Source organism: Oratosquilla oratoria, chromosome 37, assembly GCF_046742065.1.
Source record: "Oratosquilla oratoria isolate Oo_2021 chromosome 37, ASM4674206v1, whole genome shotgun sequence".
Classification (NCBI taxonomy): Eukaryota; Metazoa; Arthropoda; class Malacostraca; order Stomatopoda; family Squillidae; genus Oratosquilla; species Oratosquilla oratoria.
Window position 1 is genome coordinate 27,976,990 of NC_134813.1, and position 20,313 is coordinate 27,997,302.

The 20,313-nt window shown below is 42.3% G+C and overlaps 1 protein-coding gene across 1 annotated transcript; it reads right to left on the reverse strand.

The window, feature by feature from the left end:
• Positions 1-4,544: 4,544 nt before the first annotated feature.
• Positions 4,545-14,123, reverse strand: LOC143019583 (vitellogenin-like). The gene is made up of 13 exons (XM_076175361.1): positions 14,039-14,123; positions 13,457-13,890; positions 12,241-13,341; positions 11,990-12,140; positions 9,528-11,288; positions 9,174-9,431; positions 8,888-9,060; positions 8,149-8,744; positions 7,148-8,027; positions 6,510-7,043; positions 6,025-6,409; positions 5,556-5,920; positions 4,545-5,433 (listed from the first exon to the last, which is right to left on the reverse strand). The coding sequence occupies exons 1-13, from the start codon at positions 14,091-14,093 to the stop codon at positions 4,693-4,695; spliced, it is 7,434 nt and encodes a 2,477-aa protein (XP_076031476.1). The 5' UTR covers positions 14,094-14,123; the 3' UTR covers positions 4,545-4,692.
• Between the last annotated feature and the right edge of the window lie 6,190 nt (positions 14,124-20,313).

Here is a 20,313-nt window from a genome sequence, read left to right on the forward strand (position 1 = left end):
GGGCACCCCACCCCCTGACACCGTGGACATACAACAGCGGTCGGCCGGCATCACTCAGCCCATCAAAAAGGGTGCACCGCCACGGTCCGCGGACGGGTCACGTCGGTCGAAAGAAGTGGGCACCCCACCCCTAGCCACCGTGGACAAACGAGACGGGACGGGACGGGCATGGCCGTGCCGTGGCACGTCGGCCGAAAGAAATGTGCACCCAACTGTGTCCGTACGTGGTCCCGTCCCTATCCAGGGGCACGTCGGCATTAAAGAAGTGAGTATCGCACCCCCGGCAACCGTGGACAGACAACATCAGTCGGCTGACATCAATTAGTCCATCCGAGGGGTGCTCAGCCACGGTCTGCGGTCGGGGCATGTCGGCCAAAAGAAGTGGGCACCCCACCCCCGGACACCGCGGACAGAAAACAGCCGTCGGCCGACATCACTCGGGTCGTCCGAAGTGGTGCTGCGCCACGGTCCGTGGCCGGGGCACGTCGCCCGAAAGAAGTTTGCACCCCAGCCCCGGCCACCGTGGACAGACAACAGCAGTCAGCCGACATAAATGAGCCCGTCCGCGGCCATGAAGGGACGAGACGGGCCTTGCCGGGGCACGTCGGCCGAAAGAAGTGGGCACCCCACCCCCGGACACCGTGGATAGAAAACACCAGTCGTCCGACATCACTTAGCCCGTCTGCGGTGTGCTCCGCCACGATCCACGGCCGTGGCACGTCGGCCGAAAGAAGTGGCCACCCCACCCCCAGCCACAGTGGACGGACAACAGCAGTCGGCCGACATCCGTTAGTCCGTTTTCGGCCGGGACGGGACGGGACCGTCCGGGCCGGGCCGTGGCACGTCGGCCGAAAGAAGTGGGCACCCCACACCCGGACACTGTGGATACACAACAGCAGTCGGCTGACACCACTTAGCCCGTCCGAAGGTGTGCTCCGCCAATGTCCGCGGCCGGGGCACGTCGACCGAAGGAAGTTGGAAGTGGGCACCCTATCTCCGGCCAACGTGGACAAACAACAACAGTCGGCCAACATCACCTAGCCCGTCGGCGGCCGGGAACGGGCGGGACGGGACGGGCCGGGCCGGGGCACGTCGGCCGAAAGAAGTGGGCACCCCACCCTCGGACACCGTGTACAGACAAAACCAGTCGGTCGACATCACTTACCAGTACGAAGGTGTGCTCCGCCACGGTCCGCGGCCGGGGCACATCGGCCGAAAGAAGTGGGCACCCCACCCTCGGACACCGTGGACAGACAACAGCAGTCGGCCAACATCACCCCACCATATGCAAACTCGCTCCGACATGAGTAATGAGTTAGACTTCCAATAGTTTGAAGGAAATCGAACCTGCAAAAACATAGCTCTGGAAGTATCTAAATGGCTCTGGTAATTAAAAAAAATGGCTCTGGTCAAATTAAAAAAAAAAAAAAGAATAAAAATGGCTCTGAAAAAAAAAGTATTTTTTTCCCTGCCCCACCCCCGGTCGACATCATTTAGCCGTCCGCGCTGTGCTCCACCACGGTCTGCGGCCGGGGCACGTCGGCCGAAAGAAGTGAGCACCCCACCCCTGGACACCGTGGACAGACAACAGTAGTCGGCCGACATCACATAGCCCGTCCGTGGTGTCCTCCGCCACCGTCCGCGTCCGGGGCATGTCGACCGAAAGAAGTGGGCACCCCACCCCTGGACACCGTGCACAGACAACAGCAGTCGACCGACATCACTCAGCACATCCAAAGGGGTGGTCCGCCACGGTCCGCAGACGGGTGACGTAGGCCGAAAGAAGTGGGTACCCGACCCCCGGCCATGGTGGACAGACGACAGCAGTCGGCCGACATCACTTAGCCTATCCGCGGTGTGCTCCGCCACTGTCTGCGGCCGGGGCACGTCGGCATTAAAGAAGTGGGCTCCCCAACCCCGGCAACCGTGGACAGACAACAGCAGTCGGCTGACATCAATTAGCCCGTCAGAGAGGTGCTCCGCCACGGTCCACGGCCCGGGTATGTCGGCCGAAAGAAGTGGGCACCCAACCCCGGGACACCGTGGACAAAGAACAGCCGTCGGCCGACATCACTCAGGCCGTCCGAAGGGGTGCTCCGCCACGGTCCGCGGCCGGGGCACGTCGCCCGAAAGAAGTGGGCACCCCAGCCCCGGCCACCGTGGACAGACAACAGCAGTCGCCCGACATAACTTAGCCCGTCCGCGGCCGTGACGGGACGGGATGGGAATGGCCGGGGCACGTTGGCCGAAAGAAGTAGTCACCCCACCCCCGGACACCGTGGATAGAAAACACCAGTCGTCCGACATCAATTAGCCCGTCTGCGGTGTGTTCCGCCACGATCCTCGGCCAGGGCACGTCGGCCGAAAGAAGTGGGCACCCCACCCCCGGCCACCGTGGACGGACAGCAGCACTTGGCCGACATCCGTTAGTCCGTTTTCGGCCGGGACGGGACGGGACGGTACGGGTCGGGCCGTGGCACGTAGGCCGAAAGAAGTGGGCACCCCACCCCCGGACATTGTGGACAGACAACAGCAGTCGGCCGACATCACTAAGCCCGTCCGAAGGTGTGTTCCGCCACTGTCCGCGTCCGGCGTACGTCGGCCGCAAGAAGTGGGCACCTTACCTCCTGCCATCCTGGACAGAAAACAGCAATCGGCTAACATTACCTAGCCCGTCCGCGGCCGGGAACGGACGGTACGGGACGGGACGGCACGGGCACGTCGGCCGAAAGAAATGTTTCCTTCCTGTCCTTCTACCCCTCGATCTACTCAATTGTCTACACTCTATCTACCGGCCTCTTACAGTCCGGACCTTAAAACCATAAAACAGTGCATTAGCGCCATGAATAAAGCAAACAGAGCATTAGTTTTCATTGTTAGGACGGTAACGAATAGAAATGCAGAGGTAATTATTAAACCCTCTCTAGCGATAGTTAGACCCATCCTTGACTATGCGGTACAGTTTTGGTCTTCGTCCTATAGAATGGACATCAATTCACTAGAATCAGTACAGAGAAGAATGACCAAAATGATACATGGACTCAAAAATTTGCCTTACGAAGAGAGGCTTAGGCACCTTAACTTATATTCTCTCGAAAGACGCAGAGTGCGGGGTGATCTAATAGAGGTGTTCAAGTGGATCAAAGGCTTTAACAAGGGTGACTCAAACAAGGTCATAATACTAAAACAACAGGGCAGGACGCGCAGTAATGGTTATAAACTGGACAAATTTAGATTTAAAAAGGAAATAGGTAAGAATTGGTTTACTAATAGGGTGGTCGACGAATGGAATAGACTTAGTAACCATGTAGTAAGCGCTGAAACTATCAGTTGTTTTAAGAAACGATTAGACAATTTTTTGATGGGGATGACAGGTGGTGATGAATATGGAGCTAAGACCTTATTGTCTCTTGCAGTCTCCTTCATTCTTATGTTCTTATGTTATGTTCTTTTAGAGAAAACTGAACACGAGAGAGACTTGGAAGTGCTAGTGAGTCCGGACCTTACAACCAGGAAACAGTGCATTAGCGCCAGGAGTAAAGAAAACAAAGCATTAGGTTTCATTGCTAGGACGGTAACGAACAGGAGTGCAGAAGTAACTATTAAACTCTATCTAGAGATAGTTAGACCCATCCTTGACTATGCGGTACAATTTTGGTCTCCGTCCTATATAATGGACATCAATTCACTAGAATCAGTACAGAAAACAATGACCAAAATGATACATGGACTCAGAAATTTGCCTTACGAAAGAGGCTTTGGCACCTTAACCTACACTCTCTGGAAAGACGCAGAGTGTGGGGTGATCTAATAGAGGTGTTCATGTGGATCAAAGGCTTTAATAAGGGTGACGCAAACAAAGTCATAATAATAAAACAACAGGGCAGGACTCGCAGTAATGGATTTAAAATGGACAAATTTATATCTAAGAAGGAAATAGGCAAGAATTGGTTTACTAATAGGGTAGTCAACGAATGGAATAAACTTAGTAACCATGTAGTAAGCGCTGAAACTATTAGTTGTTTTAAGAAGCGGTTAGACAGCTTTATTGATGGGGATGATAGGTGGTGATGGATATGGAGCTGCCTAGTGTAGGCCTTATTGTCTCTTGCAGTCTCCTTCATTCTTATGTTCTTATGTAGTTGTAGTACAACTTTATTGCATTTATTGTATTCTAAAGCCAAAGATGGAGGTAAGATTCTAGAGATATGAATATTATAATCAAATTGACTAACGTGGATGTTAATGAAGGATGATAGTGTGCTTTGTTGAAAAATCTACTACGTATTTACTATATAGAAAATAAATCTAAGGCCGTCAAAAATGCTTAAGAATGGTAAAGTAGTATCAGACTGAATCACGTCTATGAAAGTATATTAAGATTATTTCCGGTATGAAATATATTTATATATCTGGCAATTGTGCTCTCAATGTATCGTCTCAGTGACCAAAATACACTTCTTCTCAACAATCAGCTTATAAGAAACCTTTCGGCATGCACGACATTAGGCTAAAAGGATTATATACAAAGTATTTATTCGTTTTTTTATTTGCTGGTTTTAGTTTTTATGTACATTTATATATTTTCTATTTCGCCTATTGATTAATAATTTAAATGGCAAGGTATCTTTTTGTGTATGATATTTAACGCTGATCATTACTGACTTCCATCATAGGTGTGAAGCAAAAGGGTTAACATGAGTCCACTTGCCAGCTCTTGAGGAAAGTAGGGGCATCGGGTGCAAGTTCGCCGTTGGACATCATCATGTCGTCACCCTGGAAGTTGTTCAAAGTACCCATTAGACCTTCCAGGCGACCCAGAAGCTCAGCGCTGGCATAGAGCTGGAAGGTTGGCGAGGATTTGGACACGATCAGGTAAAGGCTTCTTCCTCTTGCAGTCACCTCGTCGGTATGTTGCGAAACAGTGGCGTAGGAGTCGATTGACGCTCTTTCTTCTGTTTGCTCCTGATCGTCGAAGTAAACCTTGTACTCGCTGTCGATGATAATCTTGTGCCGCCCATTGTCGACAGTGATTCCAAATTCGTACTTGTTCTCAGGCAAGACTCTGACAGTAACATGATCGTAGCCATCAGTAGTCAGGATATATTGACATGGGGTCACGGGCAGTTTCAGCATCATTCCATCGAAGGTGTACATTTTCCCATCTCCATAGTATATTGCAGGAGAAGATGTGAGGGCATTGAAGAACTTGTACTGCATAGGAATCAAGGTTTGGAAGAGGCCAATCAAGTTCTTCCATACAGGAAGTCTAGGAGAAACTCCGTAGGGGACCGTTGTTAAAGAATACACAGGACGGTTGAGAGGAAGAACCAAGTGAAGTCTTCCTTCCTTCTTGCTATAGTTGAGTTGAAGAGTTTCCTCGAGAAGTTGGTACAGGAAACGAAGCACTTCTTCTGCTTGAGGGATGTTTTCCTGGAAGAGAATGAGAGTTGAGCTTACAAAATGAAAATCAATATACACGCTTAAAACAAATACAGTGTTCACATTTAATCTCGTTACTCCAAAAATTTTAGAACCAGTGAAGTAACACTTACGAATCCAAAGCTGTGAAGGAACGACTCGATGAACTTGCGGATTAATGGTCTCTGCATAAGCCTTCTGTATACTTTGTTAGCATCAATTTTGATGTCTTGTATAACATGAACCAGGATGTCGATGACAGTTTCCCATTCCTTGGGATACAAAGTCTTGATGTTGTTCATTTTATCGACTGGGTTATATTCACCGTTGACGACATTCCACACATCGACGATAGCTTGGTATTCTTGTGGATATTCCTCCTGCAATCTTTTCGCTAACTCCTCGATCTTCTCCCATAGGGAGGTGCCTATAAGAGTCTTCATCATGGTCTCTGGGGTCAGTTGGTTTTTCTCGTACAGGTCCTTCAGTTGAATTAGAACTGGGAAAAGAAAATCGTGATTTTAAGCATTTTACCGAGATCGATTATCTTAAAGAGACATTTGCAAGCATTCACTAAGAGTTGTTGCACATTCTTATACTCACCCGTTCTGGTTTGCACAAGGGTTTCCATTATTTCAGATTGGTAAGCTTTTGAGATTTTGGACATAAATTCCGCATATTCGGTGTAGATTTGAGTTATGACCTCGCTGGCATAATGGTAAGCCTCGTGAGACTGAGTTATGATTGTGTGTAATTCGTTGATTAAAACTTGGAAAACGTGATAAAAGTCGGGAATCACTTCATCCTTACGAAGGTCCTCATAAATGTGCAAAAATTCGTCGCGGAAATAAAGCAAAACCTTGTCCGCTTCAACAATAGGCAATTCTACACTTTGGCTTGCAGCATCTTCTTCCAGTTGATGATAAATGGATTGCCACCACTGAATGAAAGTTTCTACTTGAGTTTTAATCGTTTCCATAATCTCCTTCTGCAATAAGAGAGTAAGATGGTCAGATTGATAGGATAATATAGAATCGATATTTACATATCATCAAAAGATACTATTATCGGAGCACGTAGATACAAACCATGTTTTCTTCTACTTCTTCGTGGTGATAATGACCTTCCAGATCCAGAGTAATGGGGGACGTTAGCTCGGCCTTGATACCAACGACATTAGCAAACCTTTCGAGTTGATTCTCCCAGGGTTTTTCGACCTTAAGGTCCAATTCAATTTTGCCAGGACTCCTCCATCCGGCGTTCAAGAAGTACTTTTTATTATTTTCGTCGCCTTTCTTGAAAGCCACAATTTCTGCATGAGCGGGATAACAGAGGTGGCTCTTGATTTCGTATTCCTGAGACTGCAGGACATAATGTGTGTCAAGGTTGAGTCCATGACAGTGATTTGTCTCTTCGGATCGTAGGTTGGTGGAAATTTCCATGTCAATGGAAGGTGTTTTCAGTTTGGCCGATAGAATACCTTCTTCTGGGACGACTCTTTCGTACTTCAGGGCAATGGATTTTCGTGGTACTGCGGGATCATATATATAGTGTAGTTCAATGCCTTTTGTCGAGGGTGTCAGTGCAGTGTCAAGAACTATTGTAGGGCTGAACTTCAGAGCCTGAATTGATAGGAAAAGAATATACATTAGTAATTACTGGTAAAAGTTGTACTGAATTAATTTTTCCAAGAGAACTAAGAGTTTCACTTGTATGATGAGCTTACCTTTGCAGATACGGACACTTCGGTTTTGTAGCTTCCTTCTGATTTCTTGGTCCCCTGCAGAGTCAGGACGATCATATCATCATGAGTCTGGAAGATGTCCAGCTCGAGAGAGCCTACTACGGCCAGTGGGGAGAATCCATACTCAGCAGAAACCAGGATATCCTTGGACAGGCCAGGGTAGCTGACTTTACCTTCAATTCGTGTTCCTTGTGTGCCTCGAACTTCTTTGGTCACCACATTACCGGAAACTTCAAATTTGTCTTCACTGTTTTCCTTGTTGGTCCAGAGTTGGACTGATGGCTTGGTCGGATCCAAACTGGTCATAGCCTCCAGAGTGCGGGAAGGTGTCTCGATTTGCACGTTCCATGCAAGAGGTTCAGGCTGGGAAATCCTTATGTTGAAGTACGTTTCGTCGTTCTTAACCATTTCAAGACGCATGGAACCGTCTTCCTTCTTCTCGGACTCGATACTACTATGCTTACCTGCGTAGTCGAAAGTAATTTTGGCCTCGAAAGTGTTTTCCGTCTTTTTGTGATGCGCATGGATTGCGGAAACAATTTCTTCAATCTCAGGTGACTTCAGTGTGAGACCGGCATCCAGTTTGTAGTCCATAGGTTCATCCAAGTACTCAAGATTGTATTCTCCTTTCCATTCGTAGATGTTGTCATGCGCTGTCTTGAAGTGAATGAGAGTTGCCATAGATGATTTGTCGTTAGAATGGGTGTGCTTGTCGAGGAGAGCTCGGATATTCAAAGTTTGCTGGGCAGGTGTGGTCCAAACCAAATCAACTTCATTATGACCTTCAAATATACGAAGAGGTGAAGCTAGTTGCACCTTCAGGTTGTACTGATGGGGTTCGCCTCTCCAAACAACACCGCCACTGTAAAGAGAAACAGGTGGAGAGAAGACATTAAGGGAAAACTAGCTTTGCTCCTGATTATATTGCACAAGAAAGGTGGTATTTAAGATGATCATCAAACCTGCACTTTTAATCAACTTACTGCATAGTGAGAGGACCGCCTTCAGGGAAGTCGTAATTAGTCTCGATGCTGATCTTCTTTGACTCATCATTTTCGGCATCCCAAAGAAGGTCAGATTTAATAACTTTACCCCTAAAGTCTTGATCAATGAAACCTTTAATCCTTTGTCGGTAGCTTTCTTGTGGGAACATGACACTGTTAAAATTAATATGAATCGTATCCTTAGATAGATGGAAATCTGCCTTGGTATCTGTTAGCAAGAAGAATGCAAAGCTAGTTTTTATGTCACTCTCCTCATCAGAAATGACCGTCCTATCAACCATAGAGTTGAGAAGAATGCCGGTGGGGTCCCTCAAATCAACAACCATTTTTTTAACTTTGTTTGAATTTTCCATAACAGTTGTCAATTTATGTGGTCCCTCGCTGAACCCTGTGATTTCAAGCTCCATCTCCTGAAGCCACTTCTTGTTATTCAGGATCAGTGTGACAGGGCCCTTGGCTTCGTATACAACTTGGTCATTGTGCATAAAAGTGGTCACGACGTCGTACTTGGATTCTTCAACGGGATCGATATGTCCAACAATATCCAAACGTTCAGTTAGTTTGGGTATGTGGAACTAAGAGAGAGAAAAAAAATGGAAACTCGATCAAATATAAGAAATAACGTCATGAATTGCACCTGTTATCGACATTTTGGTCAAATATTCCCTAGCACCTCTGGACATATATTTGCATAATCGTTAATATGAAAATGCTTTACCTGTAGTTTGGTTTCGTAAGATAACTTCTCAGCCTCATTCTTCATGAATGATGCCAAAATATGAATAATTTGCTCAGTGGTCTTTTTATTTTCAAGATCCCAAGTGACTTTCATTTCTGTTCCATCATGTTGCACCTTATTAAGTGATCGCAGTTCGACCTCACCCAGGATAGCTATAAAAAAAGATTTGAAAGGATGTCATGATGACTTTCTACTTTTCGGAATGTACTTCCACCTTTAGCAAGGCAATAGAGTTGCCTAACAGTATACCGTACATTAGCCTCACCTGTGGTATCCATATCAATATTGAAGTTGATGGGGAAAGTACCGCTCTTCTTAGTAATAGTTTCAATACCAATGAACGTGTGTTCTCCCTTCATTAGGCTACACTTGGTGGACCATTGGGCACTGTCTTCAGACTCTTCTATAGTTCTGATGTGTTCGTGTAGTTTCCAGGCTAATACTTCAATATCTACTTCCCACTTGCGAATGTTGTCTATGCTCGGCATGTGAAGGAGATGAGAGAAGCGTACATCTATACCGGCTGCAAAGAAAACAGAAAAATGTCACTTTAACTCCATTTGTATAAATAGATTATTTTGTATCATATTCATAGAAATTTAGAATCAAATCAGCATACCTTCAAGATCAATTTGAATGAGATTCCTCAAGATGTTGTTGGTTCTGACTGTGACATCGATATTAGTTAATTTGTCTTGAGTAGCAGTAAGCCAAGACGCTTCGAATATTTGCGACTCAGGCTGGAAGGTCCAACTGGGGCTGTAGTAAAGAATGAGACCCAGTTTCTTGTGAGTATCTGTTGTTTTGATCTGGAGGTCAGTCTTGAAAGCGTGGGCGTATTCGTCGGCCATATTCATTAGCTTGTACTTCCAGAACATTTCCAGGGCCTTGTTCTCAGCATCGTTGACAAAGGTGGTCTGGGCAGAATACTCCAAGAGTGTGGAAGTGATGGAAACAAATGCAATATGAGAGTTGTCTTGCTTCGTATAGGATATCTTGGCCTTACATTCACGAGGGATGGAAGATCCAGGAGTATCTACGACGAAGTCGATAGCTTTGTTCTCGGCTTCGTTGGTCAAGGTTGCCGTAATTGCGTAGCCTTCCATCGAAGCTTCGGCTTTTTCTGCAGTAAGACTGAATTCAAGTGGTTTGCCAAATGGCATGGAACTGCTATGAAGAGGATCGGGGAGATTCAGGATATAGCAGAACCGAAGACCGAGTGGGTTTTCAAAGAAATCGGTGCACTCATTCTTTTCCACAAGACGAACATCATTGATACCTTCAGGAGTGATTTTATTCTCTGGGCTTTCGTTTAGTACTTGGATCTCTTCATTGAGCATATAAGTTTGACTCTTGAATGAAATGATGTCCCACTTTTCGGGGAGGTCCCACTTGATAGATAGGGCTTCTCCCTTCTTGAGATCGATCCTGATCTTTCCACCATGGGAGATGTGGAGATTGTTCTTCATCTTGATGCCATGTTTGAGTACAGACTTGAATCCAACGAAGCCGTCGAGTTCTACATCTAAGCCTGGTACAAGTTCTATGAAGGCCTGTGGGTTGTCACTGGAAATTATATTCTTTACGTCGACCTCAGCATCCACGTCCAGACTAAGAACTGCTGCTCCACCCAGGTCCAAGTGAAGTGGGATTCCTTGCATGGTAGGAATGGTGTAGTCCAAATCGAAGGGAAGAGTCCTGGCCGTCTTTATCTGAGTCTTGGACATAGCTTGGTCCAAGAAGGCGAATAAATCACTAATAATCATATCCACGTCGATGTTTTTGAGGTCAGAGGTCAGAGAGGCAAAAGAGACTTCCTGACCAAAGAGACGGAGGTACAGGTCAACATGGGGCTGTTTGTCTTCGTGTTTGCGAGGGCGCACGTTGGTTTCCAGGAAAGTTTCGACAGCTGGGAATTCGACGCTCCTCTTAGACCTGAATGTTCCCATCAAATAATCAGCAATCTTGAATCCTCTGCCTTGAACAAAGTTCGAAATGTCTCCGATGATATGGTTGAAGGGAGTAGACTTCAGATATCCTTTGGGACCAAATACATCATCCACAAGTGAGTTGAAGCCCTCAACCCTGGCACCTACTTCCGCCAAGTTCATCATGTTTCCAAGTGTGTCGACCGTGACGTTGAAGTTAAGGGAGCGTGGAAGAACCGACTTGCGGGAATAGACGAGATTGGAGTCGATTTCGGCTCCCAGACCAAGAGTTCGGAAGAAATAAGAGAGTTCCGTGTTTCTCGAAAACTTTCTGATGTCTTCACTGTAGTCACCGGGGAGGACAGTACCGGAGAGGAGGTAACGGAGGTGATCCTTGTTGGGAGAATCGGCTTCCTGAAGATTGCTCAGATGAGTGAGCACCAAACTGCGCACTGTAAAAAAAATATAAAACAATGCTCATGTGAACTCGATATATTTTACATTCATTTACACATACTTAAATGTTGTACATATACATACATAGTGTACATACACATTATGTAGATGTATGTGTATGTATAATCATATTCATATGTAGATGTACATTTATATGTATGTGTATATGTATATGTATATGTATATGTACATGTATATGTATATGTATATGAATATGTATATGTATATGTGTATACGATTACAAGACATCACTCCGTTGACCGGGGTCAGGATACAAGTGCCAACAAGGTGGTAGTGGGTGCTGATTAATAACAAAACGTACTGTGAATCAAATTAACTATAGTGAAAATTGGTCTGCCTTGACTGCAAGAAATAATTAGTACTTTAATAACATATAACATGAAACTTTATTAGTTTTCATAGAGCATGTCAGATTGCAACATTGTCTATCAAATAAAAGGATTTCGCCCAAAATATATTCGTTATGTTGCAAAATAGATAAACTTTAAACCAAAAAGTTGCAAAAACAGAACATTCCTCACCAGCGTGGAAATATGACTGAAAGACGCAACAGGAAGTGGAAAGGAAAAGCGAACCTAGAATTGCTAAAAAAAAAAAAAAAAAAAAAAAAAAAAAAAAAAAAAAAACAATTTCATAAAAACTAATGCATGTAACCCCGAAGTCTGATATAACGTACCCTGAATGTTGGTTTCCTTGATTGCAAAGTCGATGATGTGTTTCATCTCAGTCATATCGTCGATACAGCGGATTGCATTGAGGTAGGCTTCTGATCGTATTTCGGTTTCTTCCTTTTTGTCATAGTAGTGGTGCAACAACTCACGTGGGTACTAGAAAAGGAGGGTAAAGGTGAGTGTACGTCCTCCTCTTTCATAACTGGATTAAAATAAGTAAATTATGTGTGAAGAAACCCATTATTTTGGAACTTACCCATAAGTTGCAAGGCACTTTCCTATAAGCCTGGGCGGCCACGACGCGAACCGAAGTTTCAACACTGACATCATGGATGCATTGCTTGATTGTGGAAGATACAGGTTCGGGGATGTATCCTACGTTACCAAGTGCCTTAAGGAGGAGTTTGGCATGTTCGCGTTCCTCGGGTGTAGCTCCGTGGCATGTCTCGGCAAGCTTACTGGTGGCCAGCATGATGATCTCATCGACGTGTCCCTCCTCTCGGTACCTAGGATGTTGGCGGATGTAGGTACTGACCATGGAAGCAGCTGCCAAAAGGACGGTCTTAGGGGGATGGTCCATCGTGACTAGAGGGGCCAGTGACTTGATGGCGAAGGCATTGGGACGGGGCATCATGTGAAGGGCTGCGGCGTAAAGGGCAGTTCTCCCTGGGGAGGCCACTCCTTGCGAAATCTCTTCCATCATGACGGGAACAGCTCCAGACTCACCGAGGAAGGCGATGGCGTCGAGGTACATCTGTTCGATCTTATGCCAGTTGGGGCAGTAGGCGCCAGCACGAATGTTGTCGAGGATAGCCTTGACGTGAGAATCGGGAGCGTGGCGGAGCAGAGTCATTCCACGGTAGACAAGGGCGGCTGTCTCAGACTCGACAGAGTTTTCGACTTTGGCGCAAATGTCTGTGAGGATCGCGTCGAGTCTGGGAACAACAGTGTCCCTCTTCTTGGGAGTGGTGAAGTCGAACTTGAGCTCTTTCTTAACCAGGTGGTCGGACGAGAAGGTGAGGAGGGCAGGGTCCACCTCTACCTGGGACTCGAACTGAAGGGTGGCCTTTTGTACAGCCTTGATGTGTTTGTAGACGCCGTACATGGGTTTGAGGATGTTGGTGTCAGTACACTCGATGGAGGTGTAGAGACCACTCTGGATGTTTTGCTGGCAAGTCGAGCTGGACTCCTCGAGAGGAAGAGGCATGTTGAGCCAAGGTAGATTGTTCATCGTTTCAGACGGACGGTAGAAACGGTCCTCGCACCTCTTGTTGTCCTTCTCCTTGACCACTTGCATATCAGTTTCAGAGACGTGAGTCAGGGTGTAGCTGGTGGGGCACTTACCCTGGATGTCCCTCTGAGGAAAGAGAAATGAAATAGGTCAGAGCTATAATCTTGTTAGATCTTGGAGAGGAGCAATCCCTGATGTCGTTGACTGAAAAATTGGAGAATATAGCTGTAGTGAGCCTTACCTCTGTGATGATGGTTTCCTTGTTGATTTCCGAGAAGGATGGGAGAGTGTTCTGGAGGTAGGAGGCCACACTCATCTTGGCGTTGACGGCCCACGTGTTGTCCTGAGGATCGACGCACACGTGCTGCACCTTCCCATCGCTGATGGCCATGATGAGAGGACGCTCAGACACCTCGGCCAACTCTGGCACGGCGCTCGAGTCCTTCCCGTTCATCTGGAACTCTTTGATGGTAATGGCCACGTCGCAGGGCGTAAGCACCGACAGTTCTACCATGGAGCTCCATTCGACCCGGGTGTTTGCGTTCTCCACATTTTCGAAGTGAAGGTTGGACTCCCCATGCTGTTGGTAAACATAGGTGTGTCCAGGGGCGTAGCTGAGCTTTTGAGTGCCAGTTACCGGGCACTCTGTGGAGCAACGCACTCCTTCGTAGGAGGCTAAAAGAAAAGATAGAGAAAACTGTTAATTGAGACTACATTAAAAAGCACCCCAGACCCTTCCCTATATGAAAGAGTATGTATTCATGTAACTACGTTCATAAGCTGTTTTGTTCAGCAGCATTCAGCAGTAGTTTTGTAAGCTTACCCGCACGAGCAGCCAAGGCGAAGGAAAGGATCGTGATTAGGAACAAGCGCGCCATGGTGTCCGTCTGAAGACCCCACCAAGACTGATGCTCGCATCGCTTCGACTGGTATATATACGGCGAGTTACGAGGCGATATAACGACCTTAGCAACCACCGGACTCGAATGTATGATAAGGTGTACACTCATGATCTGGAGAATGATAAAAAAATACATCTCTGGCAATTACTGATAACATGACGTTTAGTGAGTACGTGGAGTCACGTTTAATATACCATATTATATGTTACATTACATTATATATTACATATATCATATGGTATTTATTATTTATCATATATCATATTATATATTATATGTTATATTATATATTATATTATATATTATATATTATATATTTTATATTATATATTATATATTATATATTGTATATTATATATTTTAGATTATACATTATATATTATATATTATATACTATATATTATATATTATATATTATATATTATATATTATATGTTATATATTATATATTATATATTATATGTTATATATTATATATTATATATTACATATTATACATTGTATATTATATGTCATATGTCATATATTATATATCATATTAAATATTATATATTATATATTATATATTATATATTATAAATATATTATATATTATATATTATATATTATATTATATATTATATATTATATATTATGTATTATATATTATATATTATATATAATATATTACATATTACATATATATCATATATCACATATCACATATCATATATCATATATTACACATTATATATCATATATCATATATATTATATATTATATATTATATATTATATATTATGTATTATATATTATGTATTATTTATTATTTATCATATATATATTATGTTATATGTCATATATTATATATTATATATATATTATATATTATATATTATATATTATATATTATATATTATATATTATGTATTATATATTATATATTATATATTATGTATTATATATTATATAATACATATTACTTATCTTATTTGATATATGATATATCATGTATGATATATCATATATCATATATTATATTTCACATATGATATATCATATATCATATCATATATTATATGTTATATGTCATATATTATATATATATTATATATATATATATTATATTATATATGATATATGATATATGATATATTATATATTATATATCATATATTATATATCATATATCATATATCATATATTATGTATCATATATTATATATTATATACTATATATTATAAATTTTGTATTATATATTATGTATTATATATTATATATCATATATTATATATTATATATTATATATTTTATATTGTATATTATATATTATATCATATATATCATATATTATATATTATATGTTATATATTATATACTATTTTTATATATTATATATTACATATTATATATTATATATTATATATTATATTATATATTATATATTATATATTATATATTATATATTATATATATATTATATACCATATATTAGATGTTATATGTTATATATTCTATATATTATATATCATATATTATATATTATATATTGTATATTATATATTATATATTATATATTATATATTATATATTATATATTGTATATTATATATTATATATTATATATTAAATATGATATATTATATATTATATATTACATATTATATATTATATATTATATATTATATATTATATATTATATATTATATATTATATATTATTTATTATATATTATATATCATATATTATATATTATATATTATATACTATATGTTATATATTATATTTTGTATTAAATGATATATATTGTATATTATTATATATTATATATTATATATTATACATTATATATTATATATTATATATTATACATTATATATTATATATTATATATTATATATTATATATTATATATTATATATTATATATTATATATTATATATCATAAGCTAAATATTATATATTATATACTATACATTATATATCATATATATTATAGATTATACATTATATATTTGTTGCAAGAAATGGCTGTAGATTATGTTTCATTGATTCATTGTATACTAGCGTGCACACCCGCAGGCGCATGCATTAGCTACACAACGTCAGATCTTGGTGGTAGTAGGAAGGTTCAGTGTGGCCTCTATTGTGTGATCTGACTCGCGGTGAAGTTGGCTTGACCTGGGGTTCACCCGCCGAGGTTACCTGTATACGCAACCGGCAGATTCAACCATATAAATATTACTAGTTATTATAATTCATCACTTTTTATAAATAGAAATTATATAGAGTTGAAATAAATAGTGTCCATACTCAGTTCCGTACTGTATATTAATGTAGATAATCTGACAGATGATTATACAATAATAAATGTAAAATATATCGTTGGCAACCACCACCATTTGATTTCTAGCTGTAAAACATATTGTTGGCAACCGCCACCATTTTCTTCGTCACCTCCGCTGATGGAGAGATTAGTCACGGAGGCAACACAATAAAGACCAGAAACCACGAAGTTTATCTACAACTCCTCCAACCAGTGTAGACCAACACAAGTTTGCATTCTGGCGGCAGCGGTTACGGATTCGAACTTCAACACTACATTCTTAAGAGGCTCCCTAGCGGATTCCACTTGCTGAGAAGATACGCCAGAGATCTACACTCTGGTCGAACATAGCCACACCCACAATCTATGCTGTATCGCTAAGCATCATACTTACGAGGCAACCCTTCTTCGCTGCATCGTCCAGTCTCCATCAGCGCATCGTACCAGCCGACGAGATTCAACCTTGCCAGCAGCAACCAACGCGCTAACCTACAAACAAAGACTCGCCCTAATCACCCAAAACAGTGAGACTCATGGAATATAAATTACTCTGTGCATGTGTGTTTATTCTTTATTTTTTAATGAAGTTGTCCAAACCTCTTTCTAACACGATATACGGACCTTGTACACGCAGTCGCTCTGTTCTGAATTGCAAAACACCAAACATGTCCTCTCTTCTGCTAACAGCTCTTCGGATAATTCACCTACCGCAGAAAACATCACGACAACACAGAATCTTATCACCGTTATTGATGATGAGATAATACTACCTATATTAAACGGGAGGAACATTCCTGTACACAATTTCCTCTCTGAGGTTGAATCAGAAGTAACAGGTAGAAACAACACAGAAGACAAAGGTAAAATATCCATTCTAGCATCAAGAATAGACCAATATAACATATGAGCTGGTGATGTCATTCAGTTTGAACTTTTTGAGGAAACTAAGTCTTATCATGATCTCGTATAGCACTTTAAGAAGTCCTTTGCATCATCTTGAGCCACTTGGATCCCTTCCCCTCTATACTCATTAGCTATGACATACTTAGTCCACACCACACTAAAGAGAAAGTTGTCAAAATTGCTTCCATATTTAAAAGCAAACTGAGAGAGAGCCTCAAAAACTCCGAATGGGTCTTAGACAACAAAGTTTTATTGGAACACGCAGTCTCACTTTTGGCGTAGTTTCGACTACTATCCCAATTTTATCTAGGCACACTTCTGAAAGCTGGTACTATTTCATTCACATCAGTTATCACGCTAGACGAATTCTCGAGGAAATTCTCTGACAATAACAGCATAATCACCCAGATCCAGAGCCAGTCAGTACCCATTACACCCAGCCACACAATAGCCCAAGTCACACAGTCCACACCACATAACATGAAGTCAAGACATACATCTCGCACTCGACATCGCTCATGCCAATGCTCTCCATCAAGAATACAACTGGTTTGTACACACTGTCACAAACCAGGACACCTTGGAAACACATGTTACCATAGACAACCTTCACAACCAAACCGTCACTGCGATTATCAAGGAACATGTTTCCTCACGAGTCATCGTTGTCGTGTGCTGTTAGCACAGAGGCAACACAGACCAAACTCCCCAGATTACTCTCCCGGAAGACACTCACGTAATGCATCATTATGACTAACGAACACCAAGATTCAGCGCGCATCAAGGCCAATCAGTCCATACCCTGAAGTTCCCTCGTCAACCCTACCTCTTCATACCCTCGATATCCCAGACATGTCTTCCCTTTCATAAACATTAAATGCAACTTCTAGTAACACCAAAGTGAAAATCTTTCTCTACACGGGTTCCCTAGTCAACATAATGTCAATTCAGAGTTTCCATAAATTCCGCACTGCAAGAAAGCGTGTCACCATTTTGGAACCACCGACGTCAACCTTTGCAATGTAGATGGTGCACCACTCCTTACCGTCGGTAAATTCTCCCTAGACATTAGCTTCAGAGTTCGGTGCCCATCTATTCCAGCTATTTCCTATGTAGCTGATGTTCACTCTGCTCAAAAAGGTATAATTTATACAAACCATTTCCTCCCTGCATTGCCATCAGCAACTCCTCGTAAAGTAAATCACATTCATATGGCCGAGCAGGCACAGTCAGACCATGACCCTTGTCAGTTGCTTGTACTTCCTCTCTTCAAATTCAGTCCGCTTCATCACACAAGGATGCACTAGCTGCTAGTACAAATTATTCCATCACCCTCATACAATAGATTTTCCAGTGTTTAACAAAGGATTACAAAAGCGGAGCATGCCGACAGGAGACCTTTTGGTTCATAACTAGGTCGGATGCGAAAAAATATATAATATTGCTCTACAATATTACTATATCCTAGTCTGTTTTCCCCAATACACTCTATTTCCCCTTCCCTTTGAGTTCCTACCCCAAAAAAAGAATTTGTTCATTACAAACTCCCACAATGAGGTTTGTAAGAACATCTTTGCCTCTGCGAGTAAGGTGGATCTCATTAGAAGCATAAAGGTCATGACGCCTGGAAAAGAGATACCAAAGATCAAGAAAGTGGTATCCCAGTTGCGTGTACAATCGTGATATCTTCTCATTGGTCCCTATGGCTCTACTGTTCCAACACGTGCCAGCGTAGATCCTCGGAAGGATCCCACAGACTACGTGACGGCTCCCACGCTCCTTCATCTCCTGAAGAAGGACCTTGTAATTCCAAACAAGTTCCTCTGATCTCACCCCACCCACATCGTTACTTCACGTATGAACAATCGTAACCGTATTCGTCCGCCTTTGCTCCCTGATGGTCTGGGTACAATCAGCGATCCCACGGCCCTGTTGACATACAAGCTTGCAACGTCGTTTAGTCTTCCGCTGCAGTATATCGTCATAGCCTCGCACCATGGAGTCCCCCACCATCCTGATTTTCAGCTACCTTATCCTCCAGCAGAGCAAAACGATTGGCTAGAGCCAGCGGTTGCTCCATAGGGGACCCGCTTACCGAACGCGGGCTCGACAAACGGGACCCCACGGAGCGCCACTCCCTCACGGCAGTGTCAGAAGTAAAAGATGTGGAACGCTCTTTGGGCTGCGGGGAAGATTCACTCTTCTCACAGAGCGCACTCCTGAGAAGACGAATTTCTTCCTCACACTTCCTGAGACGGTCCTCCAGGTTCACAGAACCTTCACAAACCATTTCGCTCCTCCTTCGGCAATACAAATGGCAGAGAAAATATAAGACAACAAAAGAAAACAAAAGCGGTCACTAAATAAACTAAACACACGAAGCTTACCTTATACTATTACTCTTACATTTGGAGTACTGTTTTGATTCTAAATTACTAGAACATTACATTACACTTTATATTATACCTGTAACTGTATAGCGCTATCCGTATACAACTACAAAAACACAACACAATCACTAGTCACTATTTGAAGATATAAACTTCATAAGAAGTAATCAACTTAATACAAAGTTTCGCTAGCTGGTGTCTCAACAGAGGACGAGTTCTCAAGCTGAGGTCACAAAGCAGACTGACTACTCCAAACCTTCCCCAGGACTCTACCTCTTTCACATTACTGATAGCTGTGGACATGCATTCAAAACGTAACAGATGTACTGACTCCTCCCGCATAACCAAATCAGCTAAACTCAGGAATAAACGCACATTAAATACCTTTGGTTTTTCATCGACTGAGGAAAAATTCTTGCCCCTCATTGAGGAATTCAACACCACATCCATTCCAGTCTCAGAAGTGTTATCTGCATTCAAAAACACACACACAGTGCTCATCAGCCTCAGACACCGGTGTACTCTCTATGCTAGGAGCTTGCCGTGTCAGTGGCATCCTTTGCCTTTCAGCCATCACCTCAACGTCAAAGAAAGGTC

What these genes read in the sequence shown, in the direction of transcription:
- LOC143019583 (XM_076175361.1), bottom strand. Translation starts at nt 14,093, where the DNA reads ATGGCGCGCTTGTTCCTAATCACGATCCTTTCCTTCGCCTTGGCTGCT. An exon ending in AAGTGCCTTGCAACTTATGG is followed by an intron (nt 12,141 to 12,240) that starts GTAAGTTCCAAA and finishes CTCCTTTTCTAG; the next exon opens with TACCCACGTGAGTTGTTGCA. An exon ending in CAAGGAAACCAACATTCAGG is followed by an intron (nt 11,289 to 11,989) that starts GTACGTTATATC and finishes TTTTTTTTACAG; the next exon opens with TGCGCAGTTTGGTGCTCACT.